The sequence below is a fragment of the Mixophyes fleayi genome, chromosome 5 (assembly GCF_038048845.1).
Source record: "Mixophyes fleayi isolate aMixFle1 chromosome 5, aMixFle1.hap1, whole genome shotgun sequence".
Lineage (NCBI taxonomy): Eukaryota > Metazoa > Chordata > Amphibia > Anura > Limnodynastidae > Mixophyes > Mixophyes fleayi.
In genome coordinates, this window is record NC_134406.1 from 257,841,907 (window position 1) to 257,866,801 (window position 24,895).

At 34.1% G+C, this 24,895-nt stretch overlaps 1 protein-coding gene across 1 annotated transcript in view; it reads right to left on the reverse strand.

Moving 5' to 3' along the window:
• The window catches only part of CSMD3 (CUB and Sushi multiple domains 3), an 853,424-nt gene that overhangs the window by 501,592 nt on the left and 326,937 nt on the right, over nucleotides 1-24,895 (reverse strand). Inside the window, exon 7 of the mRNA XM_075213978.1 lies at nucleotides 14,099-14,412. Within this exon, the coding sequence (XP_075070079.1) occupies nucleotides 14,099-14,412 (314 nt within the window). The remainder of the gene's footprint in view (nucleotides 1-14,098; nucleotides 14,413-24,895) is intronic.

Below are 24,895 nucleotides of genomic sequence, written 5' to 3' on the forward strand. Positions count from 1 at the left end.
AAGCTTTTAACAGGCTACTTATTTATTAATTCATGCAGAGAAAATGTTGCACAAACTGTTCAAAATCTTGGAACAAAGTAAAACCATTTATATGCACCCAAGTATGACAAAAGATAATGTGATCCATTCAACTGTATAAAATAGCATCTACATCTGCTTTTTTTTGCGAATATCCAGGCTGTTCAACATTTAACAAGTGAAATCGTGTTCGGCAATAAATATATAGCATAGAAAAAAGGACATAAAAGCTATTGAAGGCTACTTGTAACGCAGTATGTAGACATGGTATGCCTTAAAATGGAATCACAACAGTTCATTGTGTAAAAAAGGAACAGACCCCAGTCAACAGATCTGTGTGACATTGTCATTAAATATAAAAGCATATTTAATAGGAACAGAAATAATTATGGGCACATTTATTGTTGTGGCTTTATTAAAACCAAATAATTAAATGCATTTCTATTGTTTGGAGTTTGTTTTTTTAAAATAATAAGTGTACAAAGTTATAGTCAATGCTCAATGGCAAAATATCAATAAGGGATAATTAAACACCATCCAATAAAATAAATGTTAGAAAATAATATTAACTACACTCCAAAACTTCCTAGATTTCAGTTAAAATAGATTTATTGGAATGTTGAGAGAAATATAAACCAAAAGGTATTCTCACCAAATTGCCCTGTACATCATAGGCCTGATTCATTAAGAAAGGCAAAGCAAAAAAAACTGAGTCTTGGCAAAACCATGTTGCACTGGACGGGGGATGTAAATTTAAATGTGGGAACATGTTTATAGTTGGGGGTCGGGCATGTTCTAGATCAACTTTAAAATTCAGTGTAAAAATAAAGTTATCAAGTATTTGTGGGCTACATGAAAAAACAGCCAGTATTTAACTTATGTGCAAAATAATAAACTAATTTGCACCCCTTAGAGTATAACATGGTTTGTCCAGGAGAAAACTCATTTTTTTTCCCTTGGATAAGTGTAATATTCATATCAGGTTTATTCCTCAAAATGTACAATTTAAAGCTTATGGTATCTCATTTTGTTTTGCAAATATCTGCTGTAGGCCGGTTATTTTAAGTTTTATTGATACAAAATATGATACAATGGGCCTGATGCATTAAGGAAAGTAAAGCAAAAAAATGTGTAACTTTGCACCTTGTCAAAACCATGTTGCATTGGAGGGGAGGCTCAATTGAAAATATGGCAGATTTATAGTTGGGGTAGGGTAAATCCTAGATCAAGTTTAACTTTCAGGGAAAAAATAAAACTATCAAGTATATGTGTGCTACATGAATAAACAGCCAGTATTTAACTTATGTGCAAAATAATAAACTTATTTGCACCACTTGCATTGTAACATGGTTTTGTCCAGGAGAAAACTTCCTCATTTTCTTTTACTTACTTTCCTAAATGAATCAGGCCCAATGTGTATAGAATAATTGCTGAATGGGCATCAGTTGTCAGATTCTAAATACATTATCCAGGAGAAACTTTAGAGGTTCTCTATAGTACAATAAAAGGCAAATCCCTCTTCTGACCATGATCAGCTCCAACACTTACAATATAGAGACAGTAAACCTAATATGTAAGTCCAATCCAAGTATTGTCCTCGGCTACTCACTATTCACTCGCTAGTAATTTCATGACTTTCTGACAGTACGTCTGATATGCATAGGAAAAAACGCCATCCCTATGTGATCAAACCTTTATCTCAAACATATTGGGCTATGATAAGGTCTTCAATGTTGGGTCAAGTTATATTCATTCATGTTTTTACTAAATGTTTAATAAGCAAGTAAATCAACTATTAATATAGATAAAGGTCATATATTACTGAGCTGAATAACAGACACAAAATGAATGCAGTGTTTTAACTCCACTACATATATTCATCATGCTCTCTGTCACTCTTCTGCTGGACTTCCCAAGTTAGGAGGGAGGTGCTTCTCTAACTGAATAGACACAGATTCACTGACAGCTTTGTAAACCTTTGCAGGAATCCGCAGGGCCAGTGATGTCTCAGTAACTGAAAAAAACGCACTTTTAGCTTCTCAATCTGGAGAGGGGAGGTAATACTGCAGTAGCTGCAGTGGAATGTCAGATTAACACTGAACAATATATTTCATGGTTCATATCTGAAAATTTAAATTTTGGGGTTTAGCAATCCTTTCCCTCGAATAAAAATTGGCATCATGCTACTTTACTTAGTGTACAGTATTTCTGCATTTGCATTAACGGAAATAAAGAAAAACACTCCAGATAAGGTTTTCATATCTATACAGAGAAAATAACACTGTATAGTCTAGAATTAAGTATGTTTTTGTGTATTATATTACATCTGTTTCTGGGTAAAATTTCACCACTTGTTCTGGGGTTACTGAATTCTATACAACTACACAGAAACCTACACAACTATATTACCGATAGGAAAGTTGATTGAGCTACGTAATCTATTGTAACCTTTCAGAATTATTTTATATAGTACAGCTATTTAAGGTAAAAATAATTAAAACAAACATCATTCACTCAAGTTTTTGTGATACACTGGTAGGGAGGATTATAAGAAAGGAAAATGCTAAATAACAAATGACAAAGAACAAAAGAAAAGATATATTATCCGGAATGCAATGTTCTAGCAAACTCAGGCTCTGTCAAATATACAGATAAAGATAATATAGAACATAATAGAAAAAGTCACTGTCATTAATAGTATTTTAGTTGCCATTTTTGTTTAGAAGACTTATAAGTGTATTTCAAAAAGTAAATCATAAACTAAACTAATAAATCTTTGATTAACTTCTTATATTTTTTTTACTAACAATATTAACTGATGATCTAGACAAAATTGAGAAATGAATGGGAAATTGACACCGATAAGCAGATTAGTCAATTATCTGCAGTGGAAGTTGCAATTCAGCGAAGTGCTTAGGTGAAGGAGAGAAAAGACAAGAAAAGACCCAGCTTGCCAGAGCTCTTACTCAGCAAAAAAACAAATGAATTAAAATGATTGCCCTTCTGCTTATTAAAAGCAAACTGTCTGATAAATCTAATGCTCCGCAAGGTCAACTCTGTGCTTAAATACATTTTTAATCAGTAATGCACCATGATTGTGATAATGGGCTACATAGTGTATTTTTTTATTCATTCAGTATATACGATGTTTCTTCTTACTGTGTATGTCAAGAGTTACATGACGCACTATATAAAATCTAAATCATAAAAGTGATAGAAAGTCCTGACTGCTAATTACAATGAAAGGTAATTGATGGACTGTAGTCACTCTGTCGCATCATCTCAACAGTGAAGAGAGAGTGCACAGTTAATAATATAGAAATTGTGTGTCAAATAGGATTAGATACATAAAAAGGCTAGGGGCTATAGAAACTAGAGTAAGTCTATTATAATAATAATAATAATAATAATAATAATAATAAATAATAATAAAAAGTCTAACCTCTAAATAGGTGGGATTAAAAAAGACTTTTCAAAAACAAATTTCTACCACTTAGGTTAGGTACACACTGGAGGTTTTTCAGTTGATTATCGGGCCAATCAAACATGATGAACGACAATTGTTCCAAAGTGATGATTGTCCTTTCATTTGGTTGGTCATAATGTTCAACGATCTCGCTCCAATCACCTCCCGATCAAGTAGTATGTATGTACTCACGATCACGATATCTATACAGTTTACAGAGTCATGGGGGTAAATGTATCAAGCTGAGAGTATTCCAGCAGGTTTGAATAACCAATTGGATTCTAGCTATCATTTATTTAGAACATTCTACAAAATGATAGCTAGAATCTGATTGGTTGCTATAGGCAACATCTCCACTTTTCAAACCCGCCGGAAAACTCTCAGCTTGATAAATTTACCCCACGGTCTTTTCAGCCGATGCCGGCAATGAACATGTCCCGATGACTTAAATGTAGAGAGTGCTGTAGCTGAAATAGTTTATTCATTCGTTCTGAGACTGAAAATTTTGTTTCAGAGTCACAGAAGCTAACGAAATTCGCAAGGACATGTGGATAGCTATAACAAGCCAGTTTTAATCAGTGTGACGGGAATGGATGAATGCTTGACTTTTGCACAGATCTGAAGGTAAATTGTGTCAGTGTGTACACATGAATGGCCCGTGCAATTGGGCCTTCAGTCGTTAGTAAAATCGTTGTAGATAACATGTTGTTCGGAAATTTCTTCAGTATGTACCTAGCCTTAGTTTGGCACACTGTAGCTGTCCTACATTTATTTTACTGTCAGTGGACAATCCTAATCATGCTCCTTAGAGATGCGAAATTCTTATTCTAATTTGGCTGATTTGAGGCATAGTTGTGGGTAATTTTGACATCACAAATTTTTGGTGTGACCAATGGAAGGAGTTCAGTAGTTCAAGGGAGTTTCTTGCTAAATTTTAATTTGTTTAAGATGGGGATGTTTAAATTAAATAAAGGCAAGCATTTACAGTGGCATTCCCTGCTAGGTGGAAAGTCAGACATCTCTTTCTTCTCAATAAAAGGACTTGGGTTCTCCACCACTTGTGAGATCCCAAATGTGGCATCTCATCCCTATACTTATAAATGTATGCACTTTGTACATTCTATTTGAACTTCAGGAAAGTTCTCCAGGACTAGAGAAGGAGAGGCGACTCTCAATGTATTCTATGGTGGTAAAAAAAAAACTTTATAGGCAAATGAACAAATAAATATATTTCTTGGGACACCTACTCCCATGTAATAATAATATGCAAACACAAAAATGTGACACATGCAATAATGACCGTTCCAATGTCTCTTTACTCTTATGATTACTTTAAGCCATAAAGCTGAGAGAAACTGAAAAGGTGAAATTAATGGAGGGGGTGGCCCTAAAGTGGTAATAGATTGAACTTTCATGTGACATATTTTGCTGTTTCAAGCAACGCATTTTTCACAGCATCCACCAATCCACAAAACAAGTCACAGGTTTGCTTTTATGGTGATGTTTCCAAGTAGCCAGACTAGGGCATGCAAATAAAAATGCGTTAGGCAAACAAGTAGTCCTACATGCGCACATAAAGAAGCATTGTAGGATGGCAGATTTTGAGGCTCATAAACAAACCTTAATGATAAAAACATGGTGCATACTGCATAGGCAACTACTATTACATGATTTTACTATATGATCGATATATATTCATCCAGTCCACTGAATAACTGTACTTGTTTGGTTTGGCCGTGATTAATTGACTAATAATATAAAGCCACACGTGAATGGGTCTGTACCATTGTAGTTGTATAACAAGTTGGATGTATGAACTTCTTCTTCTCATATAGAGGTGCGTTAGACACAACAATATTTCTGCTCCAGTTGACAGGAGCCTTACGTCACTACTCTGTGCTGCTGTTAACATTTAGATTTTCAGATTGTAAGTTAACCACTCCTAGTTCACATTTACACAGGGATACACAGCAATTGGCTGAGTGGAAATAGTTTGTGCTGCTGTAAACATTGAAATAATGTGCTTGGCTACAGGTGGTCTTACTTAGGGGTACATTTATCAAACCTTCCAATAGGAAAAAGTGGAGGTGTTGCCCATAGCAACAACTCAGATTCTAGCTTCATTTAGTACAATTTAGAATAGGAAAACTAGAATCGGATTGCTATGGGCAACACCTTCACTTCTCCACTTTTCCTTTTTAGAAGGTTTGACAAATACACCCCCAAATCTCTTCCACTTTCATGTTTTTAGAAATTAATATAATCGGTGGCTGACCCTAGTAAAATGCAGTTAAACAGCAATATCTGGGCCAAAGTCTCCTAACGTGTAGAGACTCAACAGGATACAGACATTTGCATGTCACCCAGTTGGGCTACAATAGTTCGCTCAGATTTTATAAACAACACTATCTGCGTTTTTTAATAAATCAGACTCATCTCTTGTTGGAACAATGCATTACTTAAGCTGACTATACAGTGTGCCCAGATTAAACAATAATTTACCAGTTTTGTCCACGTGGGCCCACCAACAGCCATTATACCCACGTTTCATAGGGTAAGCTAGGAAATGTGTGTCTCTGTCAATCACAATAGTGATGGTTACTCCAGTAGTGATAGGTTACTTAATTAATTAATCCGTCAGTGGATGTGAAACATAAATTCACAGCAACATGGTAACATCTAGTTAGTAACCAACAGCCTGATAGAGCAGCTCTATCATAAAAGATAAAGATGCACAATTGACTCTGTGATTCAACATATCAAAGTAATTTTTAAGCTTCTTGTACTTTGATATATAATTTTATATGTAAAAAAATAGATAAAATAAATCATTGAGCCTGTGTTCGCCTCAATACTGATAGTGATAGTGAGTGTTTTACAAAGTTTCTTTGGAAGTCTACGTCTTTGAGCATTTGCACTGGAAGGATTACATCGACTATACAATGGTCTCTGTGAACGGATACAACAAGACAAGGTGTTACTAATTTTTCTCAAGAGAGAAACTGCCAAATTTTTGAGTCTTAGTATTTTATTAAATTAATTGTAGAACTTTATACATCCGTGACAGGCGGTTAAGTCTCTAAGGGCTTCTGTCGGAATTTCTTAAATGTCAAATTTCTCCGGTTCTCAAACACATACATTTCAATTGTCTCACTGACTATCTTCTAAATCAGCGCCTATAACATAAAATGACTGCTGCTAAGCTGTTATCTTGATCATTTGTCCTGTATGTTGTAACATTTTTCTGTTTTGGTCCCTTTTTTTCTTTTGCAAAAGATTTTATAGTTTTAACTGTTTGCAACTCTTTTTCCTTCGCAGTCTATGCTTCAGTTATTGTGGTGGATCAACACCTGAACCCCAAAACAATCATATGATAAATATTAGTGACATGTTTTATACCAGGTTGTTATTAGTTAAGTGTCAGTTTTATAATTAGCAACAGCCCCCCCCCCAAAAAAAAATACACAACTGTTATTGAAATACACTTGTGTATAACACTCTGCAAATCAGCATGATGCTACAAACTACAATAAGCTAATCAAAATCATGGGGATCTTTTTTTTTTTTTTTATTTTACAAAATTGCAAAGCTAAATAACAGCTCATTGTATTTTCCGAATAACATTATGCTTAGTGTCCATTGTTAAAACATGTGTACACTGCTTGTAACAAAATACCATTGATCGCTGTAATTTTATCTATAGAAATGTAACTTGTAGACAAGAAACAAACAACGGTTGCATAGTCTGCGCACTTCACCACAAACTGCTAAATAATAAAAAGGTATTAAAGTCCAGCTTTGTAAACTTGTTCTGTTTTAATGGGGGGTGGTTTGTGAAACAAATAAAACCATTAAGTAGATACACTCTAACAGAGTGTATCTAATTCAGACTTCTTTAAAGCAGATTCATGAAATGAAGGGACTGGTCGTATGTAGTGGTCTATGCCTGAATTCTACCATAGCATTCATCAACTTATATAAATGTTGTCCCTCCAAAAAAATTCACCCACCAATACTAAATGTTCTGCTGCTTACAAGTTTAACCGACACGTCCTCAACAGTCACTTTTAATCTTTCTGGATAAATGTACAGAATTTAGGGAATCACCACTGAAGTCTGGTTTACAAACCTCCTATGCTACTCCTCAGCTTTATATCAAAGTTTCTGAATTAATATCCTGACATAAAGCTTAATTCTATTTAAAGGACTACTATACTGATAATATATTTACATTTTTTTATTTTTTTAAAAAGGTGGCTAGAAAGACTGGCTGCAGTGTCATTTAATGGGAATACTGACAGGAAATAAGACATGCGTAGAATATATCCCTCCCCTCAGCCACAACTTTATCTGAAATATATTTTGTTCTAATAAGCTCTTGAAAACTTTAGATGTCAATGACTATTACTAGTTAATCCTTTACATAACCGTACTTGTCTTTTAGGACTAGTTCTTTAAATGTATCAGGTATCTTTAAATAGCAGTTACCATTATTAATATTAGTGCACAGGAAATACAGTATCGTACATCCCACCCTCTTTTTTTATTTTTACACTCTTCGCTCATATTAATCCTGGATCAAAGAAAGGCCAAGTAAATTCTGGGATACCATACACACTTGCAGTCTTGAAATGCAATTAACAGCAAGATGATTTTAAGCATTAAGCCGTAATGTTGTAGTTAGTGCATAGAATGATGTGACAATAAGTAATGGTGATATGGTATCATGTTCTGCCTAATTAACCACTGTACCATAAAGGATATTGCAATGTTAATGAGCAATATGCCAGATAATTGGATGGCGTGTTAAGCTGCTATGTGCTGCACATATTTTGTGTGAAGTAGTTCCATATAAGCTTCAAATAAATAATACTAATAAACAAATATGAAAAATTTTAGAATGACTAAATTAATGGTAAACTCTGTGTGTGTGTGTGTGTGTGTGTGTGTGTGTGTGTGTGTGTGTGTGTGTGTGTGTGTGTGTGTGTGTGTATATATACATACATCAATACAATCTTTTCTTGGGTTTGGAACAAAGGAATGGTTTGTGCTAGTGTTTTTTGTTAATCTAATAATGCTATTTCCTAATATATATATATATATATATATATATATATATATATATATATATATATATATATATTAGGAAATAGCATTATTAGAATAAAAAAAAACACTTGCGCAATCCATTCATCTGTTCCAAGCCCAAGAAAAAATTGTATTGATGTATTGAAATCAATTTCAGATGTATATGCCATATCTAATTGAGCCTTGAGTAGCTTGTTTGGCTGTCTGTTCTATTTATTTTACTTGTGGATATTGACTGATGACTATTGATCAATTTTTCTCATCTGACATCTTGGACACATTTAATAGTGGGGTAAGCTCCTATCCATCTCTATAAAGAAGCTACAAAATCAAGTAATCATAATAAGCACCAATCTATGAGTCATTAACATCAAATCACTTGCTGCAGTGCTTTACATTATAATGCAAATGGCTGAAAGTAATCACAGGCATTTAATATCCATCCTGAGCTGCAGTAAAGCTGCACTAAACAAGTATTTCCCGGGGCTCCTCTGTTCCTCCTATAGCCCTGATTGAATACCCAGTGTTTGGAGGGTGAGAGGTGTCAGCTGGGGGAACCATTCACATGTGGTAATCAAGAAACTAGAGCATGTAGCAGCCATGGGGCTAGGGGTAGGGGCATGTTAATAAAATATTTTACGTAGTGCAGCTTTAACGTGAACAAAATTAAATTAAGCTTTAGTAAAAAACTGATGTTATAACATACTTGGCAGTTTTACATCCCAACCAGTAGGAAAGTTGGACACTGATTTTCAGCAAATAATTGTACAACCCATATTACCATATTGACAAAATTCACTGAGAAGAGTGCAAGGGCTCCAGCGTAGGTGTAATATTTTTATCTCATCCATTTGTATCCCAATGAATTCTTCCAAAATGCAATAATCATTGAGATTTATTTTTAGCATTGTGGGGTAAATTTCCAAAGGATTTGATAACTAAATACAAATAGAGTAGAGCTTATTTCAATTAACTTGGTTACCCATAGAATCCCACAGATAAATGAACCAGATATTTGCCACTAGATAGTACAGCTAATCAACTTATTCTATAGTCATGGGGGTTCACTTCACTGTAATACACTGTTCTCTATCTGTATATCCCTAAATGAATTGCTGAACATAAGAAATGTTGTTAAACCGGTATAATTACACAGAACAGCATGCAGAGCATCCCATGCATGTATGCTATATAGTTAAGTATATAGATATGTATAACAGCAAAGTAAATGGCAATATAGGGCAAGGAAATAAAACCACTTTGATCATTGTAGAGTAGCAGTATATAGTCTGGACCTAATAGAGAAAATGGACCCCAAACTCATTGCATGTTCTACACCTAAGCCAGTTACACCTTTAGAATAATTGTAGCATTCTGGCTAAAATTATAAATTTTGGCTCAATTTGCAAAAAATTATTTTCTTTTTGGAATTTTTTTTACATTTATTTTTACCCTTTATTAAGAGCCACTTCCTAAAATTATTAGGAAATAATTCTGAAACTCAGTAATGTCTAGCCTTTACATTCCATATTTAGGAACAAAAAAAATATCTAAATAAGTAAGAAAATAAATGTTATTTCCAATAAAAAAACATTATAAAACACAAAAATGATATTATGTTTACATTACATAATGTATTTTTTTATCTGTCATTTTATATATACTGTAGATATAAATCCAAATAAATGGCTAAAAAAAAATCCAATGTATTAAGATGCATGATATTAATTCTTTCAGCAACAATACATTTACACTATATATTTAGAGCTGTTAAAAGTAGTCAAGTATTTCTGTTAAAATGCAAAATTGTGTGTAGCTAAATATTTATATTTATATCCCATAGATTGTAAGCTTGCAAGCAGGGCCCTCTTATCTCTACGTATTTATGTATTACCCAGTATTGTTTTATTACTGTTTGTTCCCAATTGTAAAACGCCACAGAATCTGCTGGCGCTACACAAATAAATGTTGATGATGATGATTTATACATAAATCATAAAATAAAAAAAAATGAAATAATAGTAATAATAGATAAATAAAACAATGCATTTTATATTCACATAACAGCTCATAAATGAAGTTTAATCAAATAATCAAATAAAAATGATAAACTGTTTAATTCCTAGAAATAATGATAGCTCGTCATACGTACATAATTGTAATTTGGCACTGGACCCTATATTATCCCCTTTTCCCATTCGCACTATCTGAGATCTTCTACCATATCAAATCCATTTCTGCAACACCCTACGTACTTGTATATCTTGTATATCTTATATAGGTATATACTTTTCTCTACGTCTCAGACCCTCTCTGCAGCTGCAATCGCAATTGGACAGCCATAGTTATGACCTTGGGAAATAAACTGATTTCTTCATGCTACTAACAGAAATAGACTAACTTAAAGAAGTTACTTCAATTATCACATACAGAGCCCAAAGTTCCATTTGTTATATATTTTCATATATACACATTTTCATATACAAACACAAGATCCAAAGCTTTGTTCTCAATAACTATCAAATGCCTTAAAATAAATAATTATGAAATTATATTGATTTCTTAATGACCATAATAGTCAATATTCCTGTCCAACTGGGTAAATAATAATATTCTTCATTCTTCGTGATTGCTCCTTTCTTTGTTACATAAACCAATGATGAACTGTCATTTTGTTATACTAATAAACTAGTACATACTAGTAAATGTCAATCACATACATATCAGCAAACTGTCCGAATATACAGGGTACTACAATTATTCATTAAACAAAAGTGAAAGGGTTAAAGTTTGTAGTAATTGATAGTAACTCTTAGTATGTTCTAGAGCAAATTCTTTGATTCTGTCCCCTGTAATATGGATTTCAAAATTCTATTCTCTAGTCTTATGAAATGAGATGCATGTGATTTCAATGCATTAAGATATTATATTGATGAGTCATATCTTGCTTTTCAAAATTTGACACTACTGAAATCTCAGTTTTTTCCCATTAACTATAAAAATGTGCTGTAAGGCAAACTGAATTACAAATGGATCCAAGACGACAAAACATGTAGAAACTCACAAACCTATATATATATATATAAAAGTTCCCATTGTATGACAGATCTTATATGTTTGAATTTGTATATCCCATGCTTCAAACTATGCGCAAAATTGTGTTCCGTATACATTCTCCATTTTGCTCACTGTGTGACTCTCTCTGTCGGCTGACTTATAGAATAGAAATCAAAATAAGATGCAAATAATTGCTGCCCCCCATGAATGTTATAAGTTGCTTTTTTAAATAAAACAACATTCATATTTGGCTAAATGACTCAGTGTGTAAAATGTATTTTGTATTCATCATAAACAGTGAAATGCTGAATGTTGTTTCTGTTATAGCATTTTCTCCTAAAGAATGACACTAGTGGTGGTTTATTATCTGTTATTCTATCCAATAAATAACTTTCAGTTAACTAGCTACTGAACTGAGGTCTATAGAGAAGACAATCGCTGCCAGTATTGTTTGGTATCAGTCAAAATATTTTTGTAGTTTTGACACTAAGGGGCGTATTCAATTGTTAGCGGTAACGCTGATAAATGAGCGCTCAAAAAATATTACCGTTTATACGGTAATATTGCGCGCAAAAAGCGTTAATATGGTAGTTTACTCGCGAAATTTCAGCTCGCCGCTCAGGGGGCGGCGAGCTGAAATTCCGCGAGTAAATACTGTATTAATGGTAAGATTTTTTGAGCGCTCATTTATCAGCGTTACCGCTAACAATTGAATACGCCCCTAAATGCTCATTAAAATATAACTTACATATCAATTGACTGTATATGTCAGAATAGCTTACTTTGTGATGTATTGTTATTCACATTTCACGTTCATTGTAATAATGTATAAACAAATTTTGTTAAATATTTATTTAGTTGAATAATGGAGTAAAAATTTAATTTTCAAAATTGTGTAGATATAATAATGAGCAACATAGGTTTTATACTGACAATTAATATTACTATGATTAATTATGTTTTATAATATTGCTTTATTTTTTTCAATTAACAAATATTAGTTTACATTTCATTGGCTAGCTACAATAGCTCAATATTCTGGATTTGTATCTGTCCAGTTTAATTGTATATATTATACACACATACTGATGAATACTGAATTTATAAACCCAACTGTTACCCATATTCCCACAACACGTTTTCTGGTGCTCCAACAGGTTGTGGGGCTATGCCGGTAGTTTTAATACCCGTTGAAGTGTTGTTTTGTACTATGGCACACACAGACATATGATGCCATGTTCAACAAATATAAACTGTTCCATGATTAGAGAGATATTGGTTTTGTGGATCTATGGACACAATTTGTTTTGGAGGATTTCTTTGCAAAAAATATATTTACAAAATGTAAAATGCTAGGACAGCATGTCTACATATTAATAATAATGATGACATTAATAATTTTAATCACACAAACTATGAGATGCTCAATTTGTAAGGAATCTTCTCCAGTTTGGTATCATGTTAATCATAAAATTAGTTGCTTGGTACCATATGATGGCTAAGAGTCCAATTAACATTTGAGAAAGTGATTGAAAAAAATCAACGCTAGCTGAAATTCTATTACTAACAAAAGAAACTATAAATTTGAAAAGGGAAGAAGCTACTTTTTGTAACTCAAAATTAGCTATATCAGTAAGAGTAGGAAATGATTTCAAAGTTTAACTTTGGACATTATTAAGAAAAATAAATATTGCTGTATTGCGAAGATTCATGCTAAATATTTTTTTATTACCAAAATACAAATTTTAAAAAGAATAAAGAAATATGTGCAATATAATTTGCAAATTTCATAAATGTTCACCACACAGCAAAATTAAAAAAGGTATAAAAAATGCATAAAAAATCAAGAAACTACAATTTATCAATAAAATACATATCAACTTAGGATTCTTAATTATATATGGGATATTTAATCTCCCATTGTCGTTATAATTTTGCTGCATCCCAAATATATTTATATGTATATGATGCACATTTAAAAGGAATATGCCAATATTTTTACCGGCACAATAAACACGTTTTGAATTTACAAGAAGAAATAATATCAAATAAGTAAATCATTTCATTAAAGATAATTATTCAATATACTTCATTAAAGGAAGAATGCATTGTGTAATTATAAACATTTCTTCCAAAACAGACCGTGTTATCAAATTATATGTATACCATAAATAAAATCATGTTTATGGCCATTGTCAATGATTGTCTTGTCATTTCATGCTATGACATATTTTGTTTGGTTGGAATTTTTTGGTTTTTGTTTTTTAAGCTTCTTAAACCCCTTTTCGTTCCTGGGGGTGATTTCGGCTATAAAAATACACTAGTGAAATGTTTAGATTTCAGAATGGGTTGATTTAAAGAAAAAAAATCAATTTGTTTGTTACTTTTAGCCATGATATGACAAACATAAGTGACCATGGCCTTAATCAATGGCTTTTTAAAGGGTCACAAATAAAATAACATAGATACCTCTATGAGTAACACCTGCAAGTTCTTTAGTTCTTTCTATCTGTACAGAATTTCTCGGCCGTCTTCGTAAGCTTTGCGTTTGTGCTGTTGGAGAAGACTGCAGGTCCTTTGTTAAGCTTGATTCCAAAACGTGTTCAACGACTTGTACCGGGAATTCTTCTGTATGTCTTTTGTTGGGGGTAGCAGTTAAACAGGATACAGTAACATCAGCAGAAGTGAGAGCAAGTGTTACAGCACCAGGAGTAGCCTCAATTTGCTCCTCCAACTCACCGGTGGGAGTAGTTTTGTTGAAACCTGTGGGACACATAGTGGCACTGGATGCTAACTTTTTTCTTTTAAATTTTGCATTTTTCCTGCTCATGATTCATTTTTCTTCAGAAATTATCTAAAAGTATATTTTAATGAAGATAAATGGCATGGAGACAGAAAGACAACTTCATCCATTACGAACCTGAAGTGTACGATAAAATTAGAAAATGTTATGTCTACCTCTGAAGACATTCTATTTAAATCTTTTATTGCTGATAATTACATATCTGGCTAAGAAGCCTGAGTTCATGCTTATGCATTATACAACTACCTGTATAAGTTTAGGTGATTCCTGGCAAAGAAATAAAATTATTTTTTTTTAACAAATATTTCTTAACAATGGAATTTAAAGATAATTATGTATTAGTGTTGAATGTGTAATATGCTTAAAGAATAGTCCCATCATTCCTAAAATTATAATAATAATAATAATAATAATAATAATAATAACACATAATAATAATATATTATACCATTCATCTAATGCATAGTAGAAAACAGCTAAACAGCTAACCACTATATCAGCACTGTGGCACAGTGGTTAAAATTGCTGCCTCACAGTGCTGGGGTCTTGGGTTTTATTCCAACCAGGGCCCTATCGATGCAGAGCTTGTATATTATACATGTGTTTGTAGGGGTTTTCTCTGGTTCTCATCCACAGTCCAAAAACTTATTATAGGTTAATTGGTCTCTTACAAAATGGACACTAGAGTGTATGATAGGGAATTTTGATGTGAATGGCTTCATTTTCTCCGTACAGCACGGTATGGTATGAGTGTCTATTTTTTATGCATGTCTGTTTTTATTTGTGTTGTATGGAATTTAGAATGCAAGCAACGGGGTAGCTACTGATGTGAATGATTACATATTTTATGCACAGCTCTATGTAATATGATTGGTGTTATATAAATAATAATAATAATAATAATAATAATAATATTACATTTGATATAATTTGGCTGTTGTGAATTTTTTTCCTCAATAGGTACCAATTAGAATAACTTTTAGCTGAAGATTTTTGATGACAGTGTCGCTGAGGAAAATTACATAACGGAATGTTCAGCAAGTATTTTAAACACTAATACCCCATGCAAAAAAAGGACCATTGAGGAGATGGATGAACACCAAGGGCTTGATTCATTAAGGCACAAAAAATGAATGTATTGTATGTTTTTTCAAAAACACACATAATTTGGTCATATGCGCATTCGTATTCAACAAGGAGCAGATGTAAACCTATATATGTTGATAAATACGGGTCTAAGTGAGCTGTGCTCTAGCCTATTGACTATTTATTTGCATGTATAGTGAATTACAGTTAAAAAGAAAACCTTGAAATATTGATAATGGCATTACAAACATATACTTTTTAATATATATATATATATATATATATATATATATATATATATATATATATATATATATATATAAATAAATACATATATAACGAATCAATTACAAAAGCTGTTGGTTTTAACTTTCTGATACAAATAAAGCCAGCTAAGCACATATTTGTCCTATTCAGGACCAATGTACTAGGAAGCAATCACAGGAAGTTCACAAGACGGACTAAAACAGCTTCTGGTTCACAAGACGGACTAAAACAGCTTCTGGTTATCTCTTATTTTGGAAACACTGAAACAACATTTGCACTTTTAGATAAGAAGAGTAATAAGCTAAGTTGATTACTGTAGTATTCAGCTATACTTTTTACAGACAGGCTTCCAAGAGATTTTATTTTTCTATTCAGTCAAAGCAATACCGAGTACTGTATGTTATATATATATATATAAAATCTTAGCTAATAGATACTAATATGTAGAGGATCAGATGAGGTGAGGTGAGAATATCATTGCAGGAACCATCTTAGCTGAGACAAGGGACCTGATTCATCAAGGTACACAAACTCATACGCATCTGCTAAATGGGACTTGAGCTACGGAAAACACCACATACGCAGCGAAAACAGAGCAGATACGGCACTCAAAGTCAACTTAATCTCAAACTCCAATGCAAATATAAGGGTTTGCGTCACTCAAAGTATGAAACATGAGTTTACGTACCTTGATGAATCAGGCCCAAGGTTCTCACCTTGACTCTGTCTGATTCTGCTCCTGGTTCTGTCACTGGCAGTAACCAAGCTTGCTGAGGGCAACTGAGAATGCAGTGTGGAAGCAATCACATGTGCTTCCTTCCTTCGCACTGCTCTAGCAGAGAGGTGACTGGCAGCCTAAACAGATGAATGTACCAGTACCTCTACTCTTGCTACCAGTCAACATACTCCTAATGCAATGGCTGGAGGAGGAAGCACAGCAAATGTGGTGCTGAAAATGATTATGAAAATAAACTGTTAATAATGCAATTAGAAAGTTAGGTGACCTATCACAGATACAGCATTAAAGTAAAAAAAATACTAACTAAGCTGTTAGAGCTAAAAAAAAATAATGTAAAGAAATCGTCCAAAAAACATGAAAAGTATCCCATACATTTGCATACTTACAGATATTATTCAAATCACTGTTTATGAAGTCCGCTACTCAATAGGCCTGCTCCTCTTACTTGCCGCTAGTTCGCTTAGCTCTGGCCATTCATGTGCGTAGATTGTCCTCTCCCTTTTTTGTCTACTCATCAGGTTCCACATTCACTCTGGCACCATCTTACATACAACTTTCGATCACGGCAATGGAAAGTAGTTGTAAAGATCATACTTGATAGGCAAGGGTGTCTGCCCCCAACTAAGATACATGACATGACATCCAAAAATCCTACCAGTAGGTCAATTGGCAGCTGTTAAATTGACCCTAGTTTCTCTTTCTGTATGTGTGTGTGTGTATGTGTGTGTGTTTGTTAGTGAATTTAGACTGTAAGCTCCAATGGAGCAGGGACTGATGTGAGTGAGTTCTCTGTACAGCGTTGTAGAATTAGTGGCGCTATATAAATAGCTACTGCTGATAATGATGATGATGATGATGACCTGCATCCTCCTGCACAACATCTTCTTCCTGTCTTGGCCTTATAAACATGTAAGTGTGGCTTGTTCACTGCCCAATTACAGTTCCTGTTCTATAACTTATGAGTCCTACATTTTACAGTATTAGACTGTTTACAACCTGACATTCAATACCGAATACGATTCCTTGCTACCAGCTCTGAGCCCAGCTACTCTTTGAATAGACTTACCTTATATGTTTTGATGACCTTCTGACCTGTCTGAACCACTCAAGAGTCAGCCCTTCAGTTGGGTCCTGGCCTACCCCTTTCAGGTACTCAGTGGGAATTTCATGAGAGTGATTTGCATCAAAGTTAACCACTTTTGATATATACCAGTGTCACCAGGATATTATTAGCCATCATCATCTTCATAGAAAAATGTTTTTTGGGTTTTTTTTGTGGTACAGTATGCATTCTGGGCATTCATGGGGGGGCAGCATATTGCTGGACCAACCACATTGCTACAGTAGTTGCATGGACTGATATGGTGGTAGTTACACCCCTGAGTCTCATCAATGTCTACAGATATCTGCTAAAATTTTATCACATCACTCATCTTTTTTTTCAGAAATATTTGGGGAATCCTTTTGAGACATAATGGTTAAATTAAGGTAAAATAAAACATTTTTAATTTAGTTTTTTTATTTCAAGAAATATATTTAGGACCACTTAGAACTGGTACCCTTTGGTAACTTTATTGATCAGTCCATACTGTATAATATCAGGTGAATAAATAAGTGTGTAAATGCAAGTGTACTCTGAATTAATATTTGTTCACCCCATTACTAATGAAATTCATTGCCTGTGAGCTTATTCTGAGTTGTTAATTTTAAGACTTTACTTAAATTGTGTTTCTTGAGTCTGATATGTAAGTTGCTATCAGGATTTAGATTTAGCAAATGCTTGTTTAAATTATTAATTAATAAATAATGTACCAACAAACATCTATGTAATATAATGTACATAGAAAATTGAGGCACATTCCTTTGTCCGTCATAGCTTTACTTTCCAAATTCAGCTGCAATTATTTGCTGGACTTTTTATTCCGTGATATATCATTTTATTGCTTTTAGATTTTTTTAAATTTGTTCCATGGCATGCTGGTGTCTCCTACTTCAACTGGAAAACCTCTGCTTATATATTGCAAACAATGTGAACTAAGAAATGAAATACATTAATCCTACACACAATATGAACTTGTAAAGTGACACGCATGCAGATCTTTTCTAAGAAATCCTTCAGTAACAAAAAAAAACAAAAAACTCCTTTTTAAATGAAATATGTAGCATCACTTACAACAACCACAAAATAAAATACATAAAATAAGTAAATAAAAACACACATAACTGGTAATTGTAAATGTAATTCAGCCAATTAACTTTCTGGACTCTTAATTGTACAAAATGGGCTTCTAGAACTGAGCTATATTTATTATTACAAAGCCATTATTTGGTTAGAAAAAGATCTATAAATGTACCATTTCACTGAAACATTTCTTAGATCTTATGCCTGACATAATTTACTTTTTCCTAATAGACCCTGTCAGCCATTGGGAAATGCAATTACAATGAAAAAAAAAAAACACTTTAAAGAGTTTAGCAGAAAAAAGAATGTGCATAAAACACTAAGGGCCTGATCCATCGAGTGCCCATATTGAGCACTACGTGCGTTTGTTTAAAAAACGCATGTAAAACAGCTCTGCGCATTTCTGTATTCAACTAGGAACGGATCGTAAGATAAGTGCATTGATGAATTTGGATGTAGGTCCGCTGTGCTCTACTACACAAGAGGCTGCAAGATACATTCAATTCATATGTGGATTATAAATTTGCAAAAGAATGCACAGAAAAAACAATAGAGAATTAATGTCACCAGTAAATAATAAAGGCATTAATGATAAAATAGTAAAAAAAAAATACATGAAATACATTTATTAGGATGTTCTTAATGTCTAATGAACATAAAATACATTTGTACATTTGCTTTTCTTTACAAACACATGTTATAGCATGCATACTAGTACACGGGATTTAGATTAGCCCTGTAGCTGGAGCAAGAGTTACGGCAGAAAAACAAGTAACTTTGAGATGCCCAAAGCTTAAATCGGATGTGGCAACGTGACTGTCAATTGGTTATGGGAAAAACGCCCCTTCACTACCCAGTTCACTAACTAATTGTCCTTTGTGCTTGCAGACAGAGCAGATAGGGCTGCGTTTATTGGCGTATGGTCCAGTTCTGGACATGCGCAGAGTGATTTTGCATATGGTACGATCAACATCGACAGAAACGTGCCTTGATGAATAAGGCCCTATAAGACTTCTGGGGATGACCCAACTGTTTTAAAATATTCATGGGCAAACTCATGTAAAATTTATATTTTATTTTGATTTAATGTGAAAATTACACAAAAATAGTGAAAAAATAAATATAGTCAACTCAAAATGTCACCAATATAAATAAGTATCTAAAATAGATCACCAAGCACAGCAACACAGGAGAAAGAGTGAGAAGGTTGTAAGATTGGAGTGAAGAAGTACACAGAGTGAGCTAACATACTACGTTCCTTCTTCTTAGTAATTTACTGGGCCAGCTGGTGCTTACAAAGGGCATAAGCCCACCCAGTGCTCAGAAAGAATGGTACCTTGCTTCTGGAGAAGGTAACCCATGCCTCGCATGTGGAAGACCCCCACATTCCAGTCTAGTTACAAATATATCACACATATACAATATTTATGAGACTGTTCACAAAAACACCTTTTCAGTTTTTTAATTCTCCCTGGGAACCACAGGTGAGAAAATGCTACGCCAATTGTGTTACTTGACCCTTATGCTGATACACAGCTGTCACTGACTTGAGTAGCGATTCCACATGGAAACTGACTAAGTGAAATTCTTTGGATAAAAGCTACATAATTAAGAAATGTTCCTTATGGGCCATGACACTGAGGCAATTTAAATTGCAGCTGTTTTCTAGCTTCTCTAAAGCAGTGTTTCTTAAACCTGGTCCTCAGGACCCCTAACAGTACATGCTTGCTATATCTCCTTTCTGTAGCACAGGTGTATTCATTACTGGCTGACACATTGTAAAAGATCCACAGGTGATATATTATTTCCCTTGTCACCTGGAAAAACATACACTGTAAGGGTCCTGAGGACTGGGTTTAAGAAACATTGCTTTAAACCACTTAGGTGGGACATAGAAACAACATTTTTCATCAACTTCAGTGTTCCACACCTACAGAATGATGTGATTTTAATGCTAGAATGCCATGTTGTTCTAAAAATGCCATACTTTATACTCCTTTAATACTTTGTTAAATGGACAGAGCTTTCCACCTGTTCAAAGGAACACAAACCCTTATCATCTCTAATCTTTACAATTGCAATCTTATGAGTTTCCTTTTCCAACACCTTTATACCCTAGAGTGGATCCTGAATGCAATTTCTCATTTCTTTCTCTCTTATCTTCACTGAACTCTATGACTTACTGTAAATACCTTTCGTCAGCTCATTAGATCTGACATTATTTACTGTACTTTATACTACTATATGCTATTTTACTCTCCTTCAAGGCCAGTATTTTTTTCCTCTTAACGCTCATTATATCCTAGATAAGAAAATGTAGGACTTCACTCAGTAAAGTGATCCATTTTTGCCTAATGTTTAAAATAACAGCCTGCTCATCTCAACACCCGGTCTAAGTGCAATACATTTTCCTCGCCCCCCATCACCATGTAATTTTACGTGGTGCAAGATCTACTTTACCATTGCATAACAGCTTCTTTGAAACTCTCAAGACCAATTTAGTAGCTCAATAAATCCATCATCAATTTTGAATGCTATATTACATCCTCCACTGGTGATTTTCCAATAACTCCATGTTAAAGGGATTGTTTATTTGGGACAACCTCCTTCTTTAGGTTCTGCCCATCTCAATCCTGCGTATAAGTCATTGGGGTGCCTCTTACCTAAAAAAATACCATGTTATTTGATCGTTGGGAGAAATAACAGTTTTCAACAGTAAAGGACAGGATATATCCCAGGGATTCAATCTGATAGGTGCATTGAAAGCAGAAACTGGTTTGATTGCTGTAGAACTTGTCCAATCAGTTGCAAACCTCAAGTACTAGCATATTTGCATTTCTGGTGCAGTACAGCCCCCAGGCACCAAAAACTGTAGTCTGTTCTGGGTAATGCCCAGTGTCTCTTATTACAAAATGGGGTGCTATGATGGGGAACTATCCCAAAGTTGACAATCCCATTAAATTCTGTTTAATAGAGTGAAATAATATTAATAACATATTTATTTTGGAACTTAAAATACTATATAAAATTGTATTTTTTCTTTTACACGCCACTCACCAGCTAGACATAATTTTTTATGCATCTATCTAGCAAAGCATTATCTTTATATGATCAATATGTAAATCTATTATTACATAGTGCACAGTGTAAACATGGCTACAGTGTATAAGCAAGGGAAACATTGCTATCAGCAAAAATGCAAAATAACATGTTTCTTTAACTATCAACATATTCTCTTTGCATCATAAAACTCAGTCTGGTATGATGCTAATTGTAAGAAATGTTGTATCAGTGCCAACGTTTTGTGTTTGTGCATATGCAAACAAATTTTGAAAAAAAGTTCTGTTCTAGAAAGATAAATTTATTCTCCTTTAGTACACAGTTTCTATATATTATTAATACGCTGTGTACAAAATTGCATTAGTTTAGTTTACAGAAAATGATCTGCAATTATAAATGGATTTAGTAAATTAGAAAGCCATTTTAATTAAATCTAGCACTTTTATGCATAGACATAAACTTTACCCATAAAATAAATGACACTTGAGAGTTTTTCAAATAGCACAAGATTTTTCAATTTATGAAGAAAGCGGCTGAACAGAGATTATACAGAGAAAACCAGTGATGGGGCTAGTGATTATTTTGACTTAGACACCAGCTGAAATGGACCTCCCTTTATACAAGTGAACGTAAACATTTACATAAGAGTCAATAATAGACAGATAAGAGTCAGGGGGTACAAAAAGTAATTTTGCAGGGTCCTTATCCCTCTATGAGATGTATGTGGATTTTAAATTTCAGAAAGGCGTGCAGATACTAGTAGACAGAAAGGGGTGTTGGAGAAATGTTAGAGACACCACAGAGTACTTTTAACACCCAGAATCAGCCACACAGAGACCATACTGAAGGTCATTTATTGGGTGATTCAATTATTTTCCTTGCGTTATTTTTCCATGTGGAATGTGCCCAGAGAAATTTAATTACAATACCTGTGGTACCTAGGAGATGCAAGCAAAAATAAGCTAGTTCAATCTGCCTCTTTTCTCAATAAGCAACTCAGCCTTCCCATGTGGCAAATATATATTAACCAACCAACACCTTATGCTGTTACCTATATGTATAAGAATAAATAATAAAAAATTAATGTATACATTTTCAGAGAGTGACAAATAAGTACAGGCAGTAGAGGAGATCCCACCACTCATGCTCTAATTAGATTTCGAGGCAGACCGAATCTCACAGATCTTTGCATAGAAATACATGTGTTTGGGCTCATACCTATTTATACATAACAGAACTTAAGTTAATTTGATAGAATGAAGAACAGAGAACTATGCTGTTGTAACCTAAATCAACCTGATATTTGCATTATTTACCCTGGTGCGGGGAAGACAAATGAAATCAACCCACCTTTTTCTTGAAGCCTTTCTGTCTCCCACTTAACTTCCTACCTTATCTTCTGCCTCTGTCCCCCTACTCTCCCTCTCTCCCCTGCGTCTCTCTGTCTGTCCACCCCTCCCCTTAGATTGTACGCTCCTCTGAGCAGGGCCATCTCTCCTCCTGTTTCCACCACTTCTAACTCTGCTCTCCAGCTACTTAGCCCTCCTCCTCAAAGGTCCTCCACCCCACATCCACTTTCGCTCCCTCCTCCCCCCTGGGGGTCTCCCTGTCTTCCACGCCCCCCTTCTTGGGCCCCGTCATTTTCGGATCCTCCCTCCCCCTTCCCCGCCCTCTCTAGCTGTGCATTGAGCGTACTGAGTTGCTGTGTTTACTGTACTGTGCTGTCTCCCATTGTATTGTGATTTTGTTTGTCTCTGTACGGCGCTGCGGATGCCTTGTAGCGCCTTATAAATAAATATTAATAATAATAATAATAATAACTATCTGCATACTGTGGCATATACAGCACATTTCTGTACTATGTAATTAAACAAGTCTTTATTGGTCTAAATTGCCATTTTCAGCCCACAGCAGCTCTGGCGTTATGTTTTGCTAAAATATTTTTAAATAAATTATTATGTTAATTTATAACAAATATTATCAAGCCTAAGCGTCTAATTGAAGAGCCATTCTTCATCTGTTCTCACAGGACCATGTCACATGATACATTGCTCTTCACTTCATGCTATATATACTAAGGGACATATTTTATTAAAATAAATACATTCAGATGGAAATGAAAACAGTAACACTTTATGAAAATGGGACATGGGCGTAAGAAGGTATGAAGAGAACAACTGAATTTCATAATAAGACTGTAGGATTTTTTACATTAAAATGTGTTATTAAACTTCTTTTTAATATCATTCTCCCTTCAAAGTTGCTATGTTTAACATTTTAAATCTTTATGGCCAATCACATATTTACCAACAAGCAATTGTGTGCATATAAATTTGTTTTTTTATTGTAAGTTTCCATTTTTCCCTGATTTTATTTCCTTTGCTTACAGGTATCATATACTATTTTGTAAATGTAGTATTCTGCATTATTTTATTATATTATTTTTCAATACAGTTATGTTTAAGTATATTAAATGTTCTTTAAATGGCAGCAGTAGCTAGAATTGCTGCCTCACAATGCTGGGGTCATGGATTCGATAACCAACCAGAGTAATAACTGTGTGGAGATTGTATATTCTCCCCATGCTTGTGTCAGGTGCTCCAGAAGTCTCCCACAGTCCAGCCTCTGACAGAAAAGAGCGTGTGTGTGTGTGTGCGTGTGTGTGCGTGTGTGTGTGCGTGTGTGTGTGTGTGCGTGTGTGTGCGTGTGTGTGTGTGTGCTTGAGAAGGAATTTAGATATGAATTACTACATATTTTCAGAAAAATATACAAAGATATGTTGCAATAAGAATAAATTAGGCACTAAGGGCCCAATTCATTAAGGAGAGAAAAGTATAAAAAAGGAGTAACTTTGTACTTGGGCGAAACCATGTTGCATTGGAGAGGGATGAACATTTAAAATGTGGGGACATATTTATAGTTGGGGTAGGGCATGTTCTAGATCTACTTTACATTTCAGTGTAAAAACAAAACTATCAAGTATCTGTATGCTAGATTAAAATAACAGCCAGTATTTAACTTAATGTGCAAAATAATAAACTAATTTACACCCCTTGCATTCTGGAGAACATTAACTCCTTTTTTTTGCCTTGCTTTCCTTAATGACTCAGGCCCTAAATCTATAACTTC